This window comes from Gorilla gorilla, chromosome 1 (genome assembly GCF_029281585.2).
Source record: "Gorilla gorilla gorilla isolate KB3781 chromosome 1, NHGRI_mGorGor1-v2.1_pri, whole genome shotgun sequence".
Taxonomy (NCBI): Eukaryota; Metazoa; Chordata; class Mammalia; order Primates; family Hominidae; genus Gorilla; species Gorilla gorilla.
Window position 1 is genome coordinate 102,321,196 of NC_073224.2, and position 17,889 is coordinate 102,339,084.

General features: G+C 44.8%; 2 protein-coding genes across 3 annotated transcripts in view; one reads left to right on the forward strand and one right to left on the reverse strand.

Annotated features, from left to right (window-relative positions):
- The window catches only part of SHE (Src homology 2 domain containing E), a 32,637-nt gene that overhangs the window by 13,664 nt on the left and 1,084 nt on the right, over positions 1 to 17,889 (forward strand). The window contains exons 4-6 of one of the 2 annotated variants that reach the window (XM_004026817.5): positions 1,816 to 1,972; positions 2,437 to 2,556; positions 4,158 to 9,166. In XM_004026817.5, coding sequence (XP_004026866.1) covers positions 1,816 to 1,972; positions 2,437 to 2,556; positions 4,158 to 4,344 — 464 coding nt within the window. In that variant the 3' untranslated portion in view covers positions 4,345 to 9,166. Of the gene's footprint in view, positions 1 to 1,815; positions 1,973 to 2,436; positions 2,557 to 4,157; positions 9,167 to 17,889 lie in introns of those variants that run through there. The other variant, XM_055360587.2, reaches the window with a different exon arrangement.
- The window catches only part of IL6R (interleukin 6 receptor), a 75,765-nt gene continuing 65,010 nt past the window's right edge, over positions 7,135 to 17,889 (reverse strand). The window contains exon 10 of the mRNA XM_063694672.1: positions 7,135 to 7,771. Within this exon, the coding sequence (XP_063550742.1) occupies positions 7,705 to 7,771 (67 nt within the window). The 3' untranslated portion in view covers positions 7,135 to 7,704. The remainder of the gene's footprint in view (positions 7,772 to 17,889) is intronic.

Consider the following 17,889-nt stretch of genomic DNA (forward strand, 5'->3'; position numbering starts at 1 on the left):
TTGAGGTCAGGAGTTCAAGACCGGCCTGGCCAACATGGTAAAACCCTGTCTCTACTAAAAATACAAAAATTAGCTGGACGTGGTGGCGTACACCTGTAGTCCCAGCTACTCAAGAGGCTGAGGCAGAAGAATAGCTTGAACCTGGGAGGTGGAGGCTGCAGTGAGCCGAGATCATGCCACTGCACTCCAGCCTGGGCGACAGAGCAAGACTCTGGCTCAAAAATAATAATAATAATTATACAAAAGTATAACCATGCCGGGTGTGGTGGCTCATGCCTGTAATCCTAGCACTTTGGGAGGCCGAGGCGGGCAGATCATGAGGTCAAGAGCTGGAGACCATCCTGGCCAACAGGGTGAAACGCCGTCTTTACTAAAAATACAAAAAATACCTGGGTGTTGTGGCACGCACCTGTAGTCCCAGCTACAGCTCGAGAAGCTAAGACAGGAGAATTGCTTGAACCCAGGAGGCGGAGGTTGCAGTGAGCCAAGATCTCCCCACTGAACTGCAACCTGGGTGACAGAGCGAGACTCCGTCTCAAAAAGAAAAAAAAAAGTATAACCAATGTAAAGGGTGAAAGGAGAAGGTAATATATTTGATGGCAAGCATTTGAGTCAGTTTTTTTCTTTTTTTTTTTTTGTTTTTTGAGACAGGGTCTCACTCTGTCACCCAGGCTGGAGTGCGTTGGTGTGATCATGGCTCACTGCATCCTCAGCCTCCTGAGCTCAGGCAGTCCTCTCACCTCAGCCCCCCGAAGAGCTGGGACTACAGGCGTGCACCACCACTCCCGGATTATTCTTTAATTTTTTAGAGATGGGGTCTCACTGTGCTGCCCAGGTGGGTCTTAAACTCCTGAGCTCAAGTGATCCTCTCACCTCAGCCTCCCAAAGTGCTGGGATTACAGGCAAGAGCTACATACCCAGCCTGGAGTCAGTTTCGTTTGATTTGAGTTGTCATCTCGGGTACCTGCTGAGTCCTGTGCCAGGTGCTGCCGTTTCATCTCCTTCTCTCCAGCCTAGGTGTCATGGCATCTCGTATTATTTGGTAGTCTTTCTGTTTCTGAGTTGTCTTTTCTTTTTGTTTTATTATTTCATACTAAAAACTATTGGTTTGGTTTTATAGGATGATACACATTCTTGCAAGGATTCATTACCTGTAACTATGTTTAATCTTTTATCCTAAAAATAGCAGAACTACAAGTAGTTTGGCTTTTTTTTTTTTTTTTTTTTTGAGACGGAGTCTTGCCCTGTCGCCAGGGTGGAGTGCAGTGGTGCAATCTTGGCTCACTGCAGCCTCTGCCTCCCGGGTTCAAGTCATTCTCCTGCCTCAGCCTCCCAAGTAGCTGGGACTACAAGCACGAGCCACGACGCCCAGCTACTTTTTGTATTTTTAGTAGAGACGGGGTTTCACCAGGTTAGCCAGGATGGTCTTGATCTCTTGACCTTGTGATCTGCCTGCCTTGGCCTCCCAAAGTGGTGGGATTACAGGCATGAGCCACTGTGCCCGGCCACAAAACGACAAGTTTTTTAAAAGTCCATGTTGAAATATATTAAAGTGGTTTCCTCTCATAATCTAAAACTGTTTTATACTGATGAATATTTTACAGAAAAATTGTCTGTGGGATGCTAGCAGTGTGATCAGATATCAAAGACAGCAGGAGCTCAGCTAGCCAGGGTATTCTGCAGTATATTATAGTTAATGTTAAAGCGGGAAAATGCTTCTTTCCTGAGCCAAGGCAGGCAAGGAGGTTTTTTCCCTTTGAAGTTTACATGGATCACCCCAGTGGCCTGTGATGTTAAATGGAGTCTTCCTTCCAGTCCAGTTTGAAGGAGCTGAGCGACCTTCCGTCAGGGAGGAGACAGTGAGGCAGCACCACCGGCAGAAGAGCTGGACCCAGAAGATCCTGAAGCCAGCCCTCTCGGACCACAGTGAGGGAGAGAAAGTGGACCCGGGCCTGCCCCTGGAGAAGCAGCCGTGAGTCTCCTCCTCAGATCCTTGTAACAGACAACAGCTGGGACCTTACAGCTTTGTATCAGGGGGCACATTGGCCCATTTCACATGATTATTTTTGTTAATGAATACTTGCCTGGATGGGGCTTTTAATGAAAACCCATCTTCAAAGCCCAGTGCATTGTGCAAAATGGAAAGTGCACTGCATCTCAACAAGCTCATTGTAAGTCTTATTCTTCTGTAGAGAGTGAAAACTGTTCAAATGACACTAGCACCATTAACTCACTCTTGTATGATTGATAGGCTTTGTGATCTGGGATCACCCAGATCTGCATTTTGTCTGTTCTGAATGTGAAGCAGGATCTAGTTCAGGCTGTTGCGTCTCTGCCAGAAGTTCATTTCAAACAACACTTTATGGAACAATGCCCAGTCTGGATTTGTATTTTGACACTCATGGTGCTTTCCCCTCTTCCACCCCCATTTTTCAGCTGGTATCATGGTGCCATCAGCCGTGCTGAGGCTGAGAGTCGACTACAGCCCTGCAAAGAAGCTGGTTACCTGGTTCGAAATAGTGAGTCAGGGAACAGCAGGTACTCCATTGCCCTAAAGTAAGTAAGCCCCATGGCTTTCCTCATCTCCAAGGGGAAGGAACACTGTGTAACAGTCTTCTAGTCAAAAAAAACATACTGTGAAGGTGGTTCACAGGGGTGTGCATTGCAGAAAATAAGAGGCATTTGTTTGGACAATGGAACATGAGACACTTGGATGAGAATGCAAAATTGGTATTGGGTAAATGCCTCCATTATCTATTATGATAATGAAGGTCTTATTGCATTATCTTTGTGCATTAGTCAATTTCTACCTTACATTACCTAATCTGGATTAGGCCCTCTCAGTAGAGAAATAATTCCTGATGAAAAGAATTATTTCTAACAGGGTAGTACAGTCATTCTTCTTTTATTCCGTAGTATTGGGGACTTTAATAAATCAAGATCCCCCTGATTGTCGAAATGCCAACTGCCATTTTGACACCAGTTTCTTCTGGTAAAGAAGGAAATGCTGACTTGCCTGTTGCTCCCTCCGTCTGATTGTACACAGAAAATTCACTTTTGCCTGGTAGGCCTGGTGGAGTGTGTATCATGGAAATTCTCACTGCTCCGTGAGTTCAGTGGCCCTGTATTGGAGGATCATTGTCAAGAGCCCTAACAGCATTTCCTTCCTGAGGAAGCTGAGCCCCTGCAGCTGAAACAATCAGGCTGGAGGAGAACAGAGTCGGGCGGGGGAGTTGAGCAATATGGCTCAGAAAATGGGATAGGCCACCAGATATACAATACCAGGAATAGCTCGACTGTGTTCCTGAAATTGGTGCTTGTGGATTAAATCTTTGAGCTTTTGGTGCCAGCTTTCATTTTATACAACCAGGAATGGTCTTTCCAGATGCGAGGGGAGGAAATGGTTTTTATTATTATTATTTATGTGTTCTTTTTGGAAAAAAAGAAGAAGAACCCTTACGTCCTTTTAGCTGTGGTGAGGAGGATGAGTTTTTTTGGGGTTTCTTTTCTTTTTCTTTTTTTTTTTTTTTTGAGATGGAGTCTCTGTTGCCTAGGCTAGAGTTCAGTGGCATAATCTCGGCTCACTACAACCTTCGCCTCCTGGGTTCAAGTGATTCTCCTGCCTCAGCCTCCCAAGTAGCTGGGATTACAGGTGCCTGCCACCATGCCCGGCTAATTTTTTTGTATTTTTTAGTAGAGATGGGGTTTTACCATGTTGGCCAGGCTGGTCTTGAACTCCTGACCTCAAGTGATCCGCCCACTTCGGCCTCCCACAGTGCTGGGATTACAGGCATGAGCCACCGTGCCCAGCCGAGGATGAGTTTCTACCTCACCTTAGTAGCCTCGTGCTTGGGCGTAAGCACTGGTTTTGCAATTTGAGAGCTAGAAGGGACTTGGCATTCTTTTTAATTGTTTTCTTTGTTCCAGTACCTGATGACTCATATGTGATAAGGATAAACCACTCAAGGATTACATGCATTTAGACTGTGAAATTTCTGAGAGTACCACTAGAGTGTGGAATGCATTTCTGTGTGTGTAGACCCATTACGGGATGGATGAGAACCTATCAACCTAGTGTGAATCTGGCTGCAATTGTTTTCAGTGGGGAGGGATCCTCTGCCCACTCATTCATGTCTCCTCCTTGATTTTCATTCCAGGACTAGTCAAGGATGTGTCCACATCATAGTGGCTCAGACCAAAGACAACAAATATACACTGAATCAGACAAGCGCTGTGTTTGACAGCATCCCTGAAGTGGTACACTATTATTCCAATGAAAAGTTGCCTTTCAAAGGGGCAGAACACATGACTTTACTCTACCCGGTGCACAGCAAGCTTCACTAAGATTCAGCCACTGCAAGCCCTGGGCCTCTGGCACCTGCAAGGGCATCATCAGCGCACAACCAGCATCTCAAAGGACAAGGCTGGACTAGCAACTGCTAGAAAATGGGAGTCTTCCTTGAAAAGTCAGAGAGTGATTTGTTTTGTTTTGTTTGAGACGAAGTCTCGCTGTGTTGCCCAGGCTGGAGTGCAATGGTGCAATCTTGGCTCACTGCAACATCTGACTCCTGGGTTCAAGCAGTTCTTCCCCCTCAGCCTCCCAAGTAGCTGGGACTATAGGTTCGCGCCACCACTCCCGGCTAATTTTTTTTTTTTGTATTTTTAGTAGAGATGGGGTTTCGCTGTGTTGGTCAGGCTGGTCTCAAACTCCTGACCTCAAATGATCCGCCCACCTCAGTCTCCCAGAGTGCCTGGATTACAGGCATGAGCCACTGCACCCGGCCGAGTCTTTGGTCTTAAAGTGATTCCACGACACTTTGTTTGTGGCCTGTCCCTTGTTTCCTTGCTAAGTAGTTCTACAATAAGAAATCATGATTTAGCTGTTGCCTCCAGCTCTGGGGTAGGGTGTTCTTTTTATGGTGTGACCCTCAGGAAAGTTAAGTCAGGAGTTCAGGAGCATCAGAGTTCTCTAGAAATGTGCCTACTTGTTACCTGGAATACCTGGTCTCTAAACAAACCAACAAAAAATCCACGTGGCTTTTCCACATGATGGTGCAGACTGGAAGAGGATGTTATATTGGACTCGTTATTGGGGAAGTGAATGAGCAGGAGAAAATGTGAATGACGGGCAAGAAAGTTGTCTTTCTCCCTCAGAAGTCCTAATTCAGCTCTGGAGTTCATGGAAATCCGCAACTTCAGAGTGTGGCCTAAGGATTATTTTGTTGGTCAGCCTTTCCAAGAAAGTGTGTGTTCTCTCAATCTCTGTGGATTTTCTCATTTTTTAGCAAATCAGTGAGATAAGCATAAATAGGAAGGAAGATACCCCAGGTTTAAGAATCACCGATATCATTAGGCATTGGCATCATTATTAGAATTCTGAATTATAGAATAAAAGGTACAACAAAGATTTCATTTCTGAATTTTAAAATTCTGGAAATTTGCAAAGCTCCACAACTGTTTTTTTACTGAATTAATTACATAGAACTTCGATGTCTTTTGTTTCATCATCATTGGGCATTTTAGTTGCTATGGGATAATTTTTAATTTTTGTCTCTAAAATTAGATTTGCTTTGTGTTTGTAGTAAATTTTTTTAAAATGCAACCCTAAGATCTGATTATATGAACTGGGTCTCTAAAGCCCACAAAGATTCTCTCGTTCTGTACCAAGCAGACTGCCTTGTACTATACAGAAGTGTTTGAAAAGTAGACCTAGAGGTTTTCTTTTAAATACCATTACTTAAGATTCATAGTATTAGGATCTTTATGATTTATCATGAACTTATATCACCAGTTTATTTACTGTGAAAAAAACCATGGGAATGGCATACTGTGAGAAGAGTACTATGGTGAGTGGCTCCAGAATTAAAATTCAGCAGATGTGTCTGTATTCTGGGGTTGGTCATTTGGGTCTCAGAACTGCCCCATATGCAAATGTACTGACTGTCATCAATGAAAAGTTAACCTTTGTAGCTTATAAATACACACAAAATGTTGATTTGGTTAATTTTTTACGAAAGTATACCTTTCTAGTTACTAGTTACATTTGACTATAAGATTTAGAGGTTAGTAAATTTTTGCTTCTTTATTCAGATAAGATCTCAGCCAAAAGGTTGTGTGATCTTTGATTTTAAAAATTTAAGAGGAACTTTTCCTCACTGGAACACAATGATTTTATTAATAAAGAATGTAGGCTGGGTGCGGTGGCTCATGCACATAATCCCAACAATTTGGGAGGCTGAGGCAGGCAGATCACGTGAGGTCAGGGGTTCTGACGCCAGTCTGGCCAACATGGCGAAACCCCAACTCTATACAAAAAGTACAAAATTAGGCCAGGTGCGGTGGCTCACGCCTGTAGTCCCAGCACTTTGGGAGGCCCAGGCAGTCAGATCATTTGAGGTCAGGAGTTTGAGACCAGCCTGGCCAACATGGTGAAACCCCGTCTCTAGTAAAAATACAAAAATTAGCTGGGCACGGTGGCGGGCACCTGTAGTTCCAGCTACTTGGGAGGCTGAGGCACAAGAATCACTTGAGCCCAGGAGGTGGAGGTTGCAGTGAGCCAAGATTATGTCACTGCACTCCATCCTGGGTGACAAGAGCGAAACTCCATCTCAAAAAAAAAAAAAAAAAAGCCTGGCCTGGTGATGGATGCCTGTGGTTCCAGCTATTCGGGAGAATGAGGTAGGTGGATCACCTCTGCTCAGGTCAAGGCTGCAGCGAGCCATGATCGCACCACTGCACTCCAGCCTGAGTGACAGAGTGAAACCCTGTCTCAACAAGCAAACAAACAAAAAACCAAAAGGAATGTTTTTTTCAGATACTGATAGAATGTTTTCAGTGTGTATTGGTTCATTTACTATATCTTTAGTGTAAGATTTTAAAAGGTTTTTTCAGCATCCATTCAACAAATATTTATTATCTTTATACAAATTATTCATTGTGTTAAACTTTTTAGTTTAACATTCTAGAAATGAAACGTTTTTACTTAACCTTATTCTACAAAGGGAATACAGCAGTTATTCTAATTTTAATAAATGCTAAAAGCTTTATACAATTTTTCTTTGTGCACTAAATGATTTTTGGCCCATACCCAGCAACTGTGATGAATGTATAATGAAATAACATCTTGAAAACAGGCCAGATACATTAAGTATTTATTGAGCTTCTGTCATATGCCCAGTATTGTGCTTCTTCTATACTGTTTCTCTGTGACAAGTCATACTATATTCTTTATAGAATTAAAAGTAGAGGAGAGGCAGAGTTTATATATTGTCCAGTTGCTTTACAGTTGTACAGGAGGTTATAAGAAGAAATATAGTAAATTAGTGGGAAGTCAGAGGTGGGGGCGTTAGTGAGCTACTATTTTCTTCTTGAGGTTGTGACACAAGCTGACAAAAGCCAGGGAGTTCACAGCTGTGTGGTGGCACAAAGTTCCATATGTTCTAAAAACAATTAGGCCCAGCAGGGTGTCCCTAATGGCTTCCTTGTTAAACCTCCATGGCCAGCTGATCTGAAGCTCTGTGACATGTTCTCTGAGCTCTGAATGCTCTGGCTTTTTGTCATTTTGTCTTGAGACAAGTATTTTCCTGTAGTCCTCATTCCTTTGAGTTATTCCATCTCCCAGGATATTCTCTGATGAGAAGAATGTCTTTTAGTGAATTTGCCTTGAATTTAGCATCCATAGAGCTGTGTCAGTGTTCTTCTTGATCACACCTTCTTTAAAAAAATAGTCTGCTTGCGATGACTGGACAAGTTCAGTTGGTTAGTTTCAGGCCTATAAGAAGAGAGAGTAAAGGACCTTGCTATTTACTTTGATACCATAGTTGTATCTCAGGATGGCCTGCAAACCACTGGCCTTGTGTGTATTTAAGCTAGGAATAAAATAATGGAGAAGTGTTAATATGTATACAAAAAGGTAAATATTGATATACCTACTCTCTGTTGGGGGCAGAAGTGTCATTTTAAGTTATTCAAAGCACTTTCTTAAGCATTTTAGAAAGCCTTTATTCTTTGCTGTTGGAAGTCTCCGTACTTTGCAGAATTGGTATTTGTGTACTAGCCTCTGCCACAGGATGGGGAGGTGGGCAGGTAGTTGATAGGGGCAGCCAGGAGTTTTTGAGGCAGGTGGTGGGAAATTGTCCTAATTTGTTAATTGGATTATGTAACTCTGTTACTAGTCTGTTATTGGCTGTTGTTACTGGATGCATCTTGATATTCAGAAGAATAACTGTGAGGCATTCTTCAGTTGCTGGTTAAGTGGGGTTAGTTTCTGTTCTATCAGATGCCCTTTTTCAGTCAAAGGTTAGCCCCTATGTTTCTCCCTCCTTCCAGGGTTTAGGGAGTGCAGTGATGTCGATTTCATTTCCCTTCTCCGCACCCCTTGACACTCAGCAGGATTGCACTGAAACCCTTCTCAGATCTCTCGTTCACTAGTTGTCTCCTATTTTTCCATAAACAGCACTAGTTTGGCCTTTTGACCTGGTTAGAATCACTCTTCTGTATTCTCATTTCCAATTTTTGTACCCCACTAACGTGGACTTAGAGAAACTTGGCCTGCTGTGCAGTGGGCCTTCTGTTCAACTTACCCTCCAACGCTGACCCTGTGTGAAGAAAGATGGTGCGTTACTGCCATCTAATGGAAAAAGAGAAAACTGCAGTTGGGAAAAGCAGCTGTGCATTTAAGGGTAGGGCTTTCTGAAGGATTTCTGATACAGTCCAGAAAAGGGAAAATGATGACACAGCAGTTGCCATCTTGAAAAATGCCCTTTCCTGCGGAAAGGGTGTTTTGAAGTCTAATACAACTTATCATCACAAGGTCCCTGGACTAAGGCTGGATCGTGTAATTTAGAATCTCAAATTGTATTTTAATTAATATGCTGGCAACAGAATCATTGAGACAGGCATCTCATTTTGTCAAGTTCTTAGCCGTTCAGTTTGTCAGGGGCTTTAATATTTTAGATATCAACTAATACATAGTTTCAACTTTTAAAAATATTTGAAGATTGTATGTGATATAGGTGCCTATCTATAGTGCCTTAGTAATTTAAATCAGAAATATTTTATAAAATTTCTGGTTGTTTTGCAGTAGCCAATATAGGCTTCATGCCCTCCTGAAGATGGTTTCCTCTGAAATGTAACTTTAAATAAACATTATTCCAAGAAAACTACAGTGGTTTTGCTTAATTCAGTTAGCTCTGAGAATCATCTTCCTTCAGAAAAATACTTCCCATGGTAAGAGCTACAGCAGAGTTTCATTTGCAGTCACCATTAATGAAATATAGAAACACCATGATGGAACATAACCAGCAGATTCTATCTTTTATTTCCTCTGTTCACATTTAGAGTCCTTCTATTACGTTTTTCTTCCCAAGTAAAATAGTAATACAGTGACGTTTTACTGCCATTTCCTGGCCCATCTCTTCCTGAGTCGAAAGTTAGTGCACTGGTTCTCATCCCTCACTAGATAGAAGATTTGGGCTCTGCTTCTGTTTTTATCAGTTTGTTATTAATACAAATGTCCCATGCGATCTGTGGGATGCCCTAAGTCTGTTGCAAAGTTCAAAAACCTATTTTAAAAAAAAATTGTACCAGGTGATTTGGATACACAGCCAACGGTGGAGAAGCCCTGTTGGAAGCTCCTATTTGGAAATGCACAAATAAATTCACGTGAGGTCCTAGAAGGGCATACTGTTGAGTCTGCTATCAAAAAGTTTTCCCCTCCAAAATTCCTGTTTAACATGGTTTCAAGTTTTTAACTTCCATTAAACATTTATGTAAGTTGCCACCAGGTGGAACAATTGCCTATTGTTTTTCCCCGTCTGTGTTTAAGAGAAGAGGAAGTTTGCGTTAAGAAATGCTCCCGCCACCCACCACCCAAGCAATTAGAGTAATGGTTTTCAGAATTCAAATTGAACACGTGTTTACAAGCACCCAGGGTTTGAGTGTTGAATGTTGGATTCTGACCCTGTGAAAGGCCAAGATGTAAGTAGTGAGAATAGACTCTTTCTCCGCACCAGGTGTGCTGCTGAACAAATGCTTTTCATCATACAGCGTCTCATTTTAATCTGCCACAACTCAGCCAGGTGGGAACCTCGTTTTTCAGATAAAAACACGGGTGCTTAGAATGATGAAATAACTTGTCTTGGGTCAGTCATAGTAAGTGGTAGAGCCCAGATTGCGGCCCAGGTCTCACTCTAGAGTGGCTTTTGTTGTTTTTTTTTTTTTTTTTTTTTTGCACTTTTTATGATTTCATTTAAAAACAAAACATAGACTGAGTTGTCTGTTCATTTTGTTCGCTGCACAGCCTGGCCTTGGGAGTGGTGACTGATGGCCCACGGGGCTGCTCGCTCCACAATGGCCTTGTGGTTCTGGAGGAAACATTGTGAGCAATCTCAGCTCAGTATAATTTGTTGCACATCAGCAGCGCTTCATTCCAGCTCCTTGACCTTGTAGACCAGGAAATTCTGGAAGCCACTGGGCAGGGTGTGCTTCATTATCTTGCTACTCCCATAACTGACGCTGGCAATACAGGGGAGTATCATTCAGCCTCAACAAGGAAGGGAATCCTGACACAGACCATTAACGCTGAGTGAAACCCGTCAGTCACAAAAAGACAAATACTGTGTGATTCCACTTACATGAGGTACCCAGAGTAGTCAAATTCATAGAAAGAATGGTAGTTGCCAGGGGCTGGGGAAAGAGGAAATGGGGAGTTGTTTAATGAGTGCAGAGTTTTCTTTTCTTTTTTTTTTTTTTGAGACAGTGTCTTGCTCTGTCGCCCAGGCTGGAGTGCAGTGGTGCAATCTCAACTCACTGCAACCTCCACCTCCCAGGTTCAAGCAATTCTCCTGCCTCAGCCTCCCAAGTAGCTGGGACTACAGACATGCGCCACAACGCCCAGCTAATTTTTGTATTGTTAGTAGAAACGGGGTTTCACCATGTTGGCCAGGCTGGTCTCAAACTCCTGACCTCATGTGATCCACCAGCCTTGGCATCCCAAAGTGCTGAGATTATAGGCATGACCCACCATTCCCAGCCCAGAGTTTCTGCATGAGATAATGAAAAGTCCTGGAGATTGGTTGCACAACAATATGAATGTAGTTAACACTGCTGAACTGCACACTTAGAAATGGTTAACATAGGCCAAGCGTAGTGGCTCATGCCTGTAATCCCAGGGCTTTGGGAGGCCAAAGTAGGCGGACCACTTGAGCGAAGGAGTTCGAGACCAGCCCGGGCAACGTGGTGAAACCCCGTCTCTTATAAAAAAAATTAAAATAGGTGGTTAAGCTGGTAAATTTTATGTTAATGCATTTCTTACCACACACACAAAAATGCCAGTCTATTATCTTACAATGGAAATGCATCTAGCAGACTGGACATTCAGGTCACCTGTGTGATCAATGTGCTCTCTACCCATAGAGGGGCACGTGGACTCAGAGCAAGGGAAATAGGAATTGGGTTTTCGGTATCCACCTCCACCTCCACCTCCAGGACAATCCTCTGCTGGGTCTGGCAAGTTGTGTCCATGGGCCTAGGCAGCCTTTCCCCTGCTTGGGAGAGGCTCTGCCTGTAGAACTGGGTAGTGTGAAGTCCTGAAGGTCATTTAAGCTCTGATAAACATACCTTGAGGAGATTCAGTGTGAGGCATGAGGTTATCATTTCCAGAATCCACAGGTAGCACCAGAATTACTTCCCCTTTGTGAATCATGTAGTATGAATCACTGTAATATCTTGATTCAAATTTAAAATACTTCCTACATGACATTTTTAAATGATTGCCTTCTAATTTATGTGCATAAATAAACAGGTTTACTAATTTGGATTGAGGGAAAGATAAATTATTACTTGATGAGCACATAAAAGCCAATTTGTTGATCAAGCTATCAACCAGCATGTTGTTGGCAAGAAACATATTTTACTTAAAAGATAAAAAAGGTGTGGATTATTTCAGATTGCTTTATTTTACTTTTTTTTTTTTCTGAGACGGTGTGGATTATTTTGGATTGCTTTACTTTTTTTTTGAGACAGAGTCTCACTCTGTCGCCTAGGCTGGAGTGTAGTGATGCAATCTTGGCTCACTGCAACCTCTGCTTCCCGGGTCCAAGCCTCAGCCTCCTGAGTAGCTGGGATTGTAGGTGCCCACCACCACACCTGGCTAATTTTTGTATTTTTAGTAGAGACGGGGTTTCACTATGTTGGCCAGGCTGATCTCAAACTCCTGACCTTGTGATCTGCCTGCCTTGACCTCCCAAAGTGCTGGGATTACAGGCATGAACCACCATGCTCGGCCTGATTTTACTTTATTTTTGAGACAGGGTCTTCTCTGTTTCCCAGGCAGGAGTGCAATGGCGTTATCATGGCTCACCACAACCTTGACCTTCTGGGCTCAAGCAATTCTCCCACCTCAACTTCCCAAGTGGCTGGGACCACAGGTGTGCGCCACCATACCTGGCTAATGTTTTGAATTTTTGTGGCGACAAGGTCTCACTATATTGCTTAGGCTGATCTCGAACTCCTGGGCTGAAGCAATCATCCTGACTCAGCCTCCCAAAGTACAAGGATTATAGGTATGAGCCACTGCACCATCCTGGACTGCTTCAGATGGTGTACTTGCAAGTGAAACATTCTTTCTAAAACCCTTGCACGTTTTAAAATGGAGAATCTCAAGCTTTTTTAGAAACTAATACAATGGGCTGGGCACAGTGGCTCACGCCTGTAATCCCAGCACTTTGAGAGGCCAATGCAGGCAGATCACTTGAGGTCGGGAGTGATCCACCTCCAACCGGGAGGTGGAGGTTGCAGTTAGCTGAGATTGTGCCACTACACTCCAGCCTGGGCAACAGAGTGAGACACTGTCTCAAAAAAAGAAACGAATACAATGAACCACCCTGTCCCATCACCCAGCATCAACAATTATTGTCTTACAGCCAATTTTGTTTTGTCTGTGATCCCCACCTACTTCTTGTACATTTTAATAAACAATTTTTCATAGGCAGTATAATATGATTGGACTATTCCAAAATAGAGGGGTTATAATTGTTTAATAAAGCTATCTTTAATTCTAAAAACAATGCTCATTTAAAAAAATTAAATATTTTACACAAGAAAAAAGAGCAAATCCAGTCTTCAGTGACTTCCTAAATGCACTTAGAACATTGCAGAGGTTTGGCTGGGCATGGTGGCTCACACCTGTAATCCCAGCATTTTGGGAGGCCGAGGCGGGTGGATCACCTGAGGTCGGGAGTTCAGGACCAGCCTGGCCGACATGGGGAAACCCTGTCTCTACTAAAAAATACAAAATTAGCCAGGCATGGTGGCGCATGCCTGTAATCCCAGCTACTCGGGAGGCTGAGGCAGGAGAATCTCTTGAACCTGGGAGGCGGAGGTTTCGGTGAGCCAAGATCGCACCATTGCACTCCACCCTGGGCAAAAAGAGTGAAACTCTGTCAAAAAAAGAAAAAAGAACATTGCAGAGGTGCTCAACATAGTAGACATCCAAGGCGGCCTCCCTCCCACCTGGCCCCTGCCCTCAGCCCTCCCCTGTACCCCCGGCAGGCCTCCCGCTCCCCAGACCCTCCTCACTCCCTAGACCAGATTAGTCATTTGCTCCCAGACACAGCATTTGCTTGTCAATTGTGTGGCTGACCAGGCATACTGCCAACTCCTGGAGGAGGACATTGGTTCCTCTTGTACCCCACACCCAGCACAGTGGCCTAGTAAACATTCCTTGAATGAATTCTTGCACCCGGAGAGCAGCTCCACTCAGAGTGGTGACCATTCATCCTTTCAGAGGGAGTGGATGTAATAAGGCTTCCATACCATCAGTAAAGCACAATTTGGCTGGGCGTGGTGGCTCACGCCTGTAATAGCACTTTGGGAGGCCGAGGTGGGCAGATCACTTGAGTTCAGGAGTTCAAGACCAGCCTGGCCAACATAGCAAAACCCCATCTCTACTAAAAATACAAAAATTATCCAGGCATGGTGGTGTGTGCCTGTAATCTCAGCTACTTAGGAGGCTGAGGCAGGAGAATCGCTTGAACCTGGGAGGCAGTTGTGGTGAGCCAAGATGGCACCACTGCACTCCAGTCTGGGCAACAGAACGAGACTCTGTCTAAAAAATAATAAATAAATAAATAAAGCACAATTTGAGAATTTTCAGGAAGTTCATCAAAGTTTATACCAAGGAACCAACAGGAGAAAACCAAACCATTCGTGCAGTGCAGAGGTGTGGCTAGGTATAGATGGAGGGGAAGTGGCTTGATTTGGTCCCTGATCAGAGAAAGTTAACTATGTCAGGAACTAGTTTTGCCCCTCTCCTTTGAGACCCATCTCTGGCTGCCGCTGCCTTAGGATCACCTATGGGAGCCCCCAAGCCATGCCTTTGTATGTGCGCTCAGACTCCCATGGGTCAGCCTCCAGCCCCAGCTCACACTGATAAACGTGACAAACCACATGAGGATACCAGGTCCATCTCCTCCCGGGGCGAGTGGGTCAGGCCCCACCCCACACAGGGTGAGGGCACCTGGCCTGAGAAAGGGCTTGGTAAGAGAAGCCCATGAGGTGGTCACCAGTGGCTGGGGGCCGGAGCCCCATGGCAAAAGCAAAGAGCACCAGCCTTCCAGTCCAGCAGGCCCAGGTTTGGAGTCTAGTTCAGCCTCTTAACTAGCGTGGGCATCTTGGACCACCATCTTCAATATAAGCCTCAGTTGCCTCATCTGTAAACAGGTGAGAATACTTACATGGCAGCCACATTAAGGAAGAATATCCTGTTTATAAAGCACATGGTGGAGAGGCAGTAAATGGTAGCCGTTATTTACTTTTTTATTTTTTTATTTTTTGAGGCAGGGTCTCACTCGTCACCCAGGTTGGAGGGCAGTGGTGTGATCACAGCCCACTGCAGCCTCACACTCCCAGGCTCAGGTGATCCTCCCACCTCAGCCTCCCGAGGAGCTACGACTACAGGCATGTGCCAGCATGCCCAGCTAGTTTTTTGTATTTTTAGTAGAGACAGGGTTTTGCCATGTTGGCCAGACTGGTCTCGAACTCCTGGGCTCAAGCAATCCATCCACTTCAGCCTCCCAAAGTGCCGGGATTACAAGCATGAGCCACAGCGCCCAGCTGCCATTCTTTTTTTTCTTTCTTCCCCTTCCACCCCTGTGCCCCCGACACACAGTGTCTCAACCTGTTGCCCGGGCTGGAGTACAGTGGTACTATCACGGCTCACTGCAGCCTCCAACTCCTGGGCTAAAGGGATTCTCCTGCTTCAGCCTCCCAAGTAGCTGGGACTACAGGCATGCACCACCATGCTCGGTTAATTGGTTTTTTTTTAATTATTTTGTAGAGCTGGGCGCAGTGGCTCACACCTGTAATCCCAGCACTTTGGGAGGCTGAGACGGGCGGATCACCTAAGGTTGGGAGTTTGAGACCAGCCTGACCAACACGGAGAAACCCCGTCTCTACTAAAAATACAAAAAATTAGCCGAGCATGGTGGCACCCTGTAATCCCAGCTACTCAGGAGGCTGAGGCAGGAGAATCGCTTGAACCTGGGAGGCAGAGGTTGTGGTGAGCCGAGATTGTGCCATTGCACTCCAGCCTTGGCAACAACAGCAAAACTCCATCTCAAAAAAAAAAATTATTTTGTAGAGATGGGTCTCACTATGTTGCCCAGGCTCGTCTTGAACTCCTGGCCTCAAGCCATCCCCCTGCCTTGGCCTCCCAAAATGCTGGAATTGCAGGTGTGAGCCACTGCGCCCAGCCAGTAGCCATTATTATTAGGTAATTTTAGTAGATATCTCTACCACAAAGGGCCTGTGAACTTCTAGGTAACCAGTAAGGCCAGTTGGTGTACTGCTTTGCTGCCATAGATTTTTGTTTTTTAGTTAACACCCACTGAAACATGTTGCTGTGACTCTTACCTCTAGCCCTGCGGTCCCCAGCACAGAGATCTTCAAAGCTGGCTGTACAGCAGCATCACCTGTGTAACTTACACTCATGCTACTGTGATTGCCCGGGTCGAAGGTTGGCACCTGGCCTCCTTCTGATGCACAGGCCCACCCACAGAAGGAATCCACTGAAGCCCACCAGGTCCGGAAGTATGAGGAACCCCCAGCATCCACCTCATTGTGGAACTCACGGTCCAGCCACTCTCAGGATGGATCACCACCTTCATCAGAACCATCTGGGCAGCTTATATAGCTTTCTGGGGGTCCAGCTCAGACCTATTGAACTGGAATCCCTGAGGGTGAAGCCGGGAATGGGGTTCTAACAAGCTGGCCGCATTACATGCTGAGGTGCATTTATGTTCTGCAGGAAAACACGCTGCCTGCGTGAGTGGTGCGTGCAGGTGCTGGCTTCCTCTGCTTTTTACTTCTCTCTTCATCTATCTCTGGTAACAGACTTTACCATGCCGTACCTGTCTCCATCATTTAAAAACTCTTATAGAGCAGCACACAAATTTAAAAACCAAAATAGAATAAAGTTGCTCTTGTTGAGACAGAGTGCTCACTGCAACCTCTACCTCCCAGGTTCAAGCGATTCTCATGCCTCAGCCTCCTGAGTAGCTGGGACTACAGGCGCTCACCACCATGCCCAGCTAATTTTTGTATTTTGAGTAGAGATGGGGTTTCACCATGTTGGCCAGGCTGGTCTTGAACTCCTGACCTCAAGTGATCCACCTGCCTTGGCCTCCCAAAGTGCTGGGATTACAGGCGTGAGCCACTGTACCTGGCTTCCTGATACATTTCATTCTTTAAAAAATCATACTGACATATCAAAATGCAGCTTCCCATGATGCAGTGAGCTATTTTTTTCCAGGACATTGGGCAGCTTTATTAAGCAATTTGAAGTTAGAAGAAAGAACACCCTTAATTTAATAATGCATACACCTATAGTGTGAATGCTTACACACACACACACACACACACACACACACAGAGTACTGAAAAACTTAACTTTATTCAAGTTGTGGATTGTCATCAAAAACTGGGTATGAAGTAGGACATGGCTGAACTGATGGTGTTTTGTTTGCTTGTTTCTTTCTTTTTTGAGACAAGGTCTTGCTGTCACCCAGGGTGGAGCGCAGTAGCACAATTATGGCTCACTATAACCTTGAACTCTGGGCTCAAGCAATCCTCCCGCCTCAGCCTCTGGAGTAGCTGGGACTACAGGCAGGTGCCACCACACCTGGTTAATTTTTTTTTCTTTTTTGTAGATATAGGGAAATGTACTTCTTCCTCTTTTCTCATTTTTATTTTTTCTTATTTAGAGATAGGGTCATGCTATGTGCACCAGGCTGGTCTTGAACTTAATGGCCTCGAGCAATCCTCCCACCTCAGCATCTCAAAGTGCTGGGATTACAGGAATGAGCCACTGCGCCTGGCCTGTTTTGTTTTTTAAGTGACATACACCTGCAGAAGATGGGAACTTCCATAAAGACATTAGAGATTGGGTAGTGTTTGAAAGATGGTGCAACAGGCCCCTCACCCTGTGGCCCGCGGGCTCACCACTCCGCCTAAGGAGTTGCTCTGAGCTCTCGCCCCAGCCCTTGTACACAGCAGTGCTGCATTTGAACCTTTCTTTTATTTTGTTTGTGTTTTTTTTTTTTTTTTGAGATGGAGTCTCACTCACTCTTTGTCACCCAGGCTGGAGTGCAGTGGTGTGATCTCAGCTCACTGAAACCTCCGCCTCCCGGGTTCAAGCAGTCCTCCTGCCTCAGCCTCCCTAGTAGCTGGAATCACAGGTGACCGCCACCATGCCAGGCAAATTTTTTTTATTTTTTATTTTTGAGACAGAGTCTGGCTCTGTTGCCCAGGCTGGAGTGCAATGGCACGATCTCATCTCACTGCAACCTCTGTCTCCCAGGTTCAAGCGATTCTCCTGCCTCAGCCTCCAGA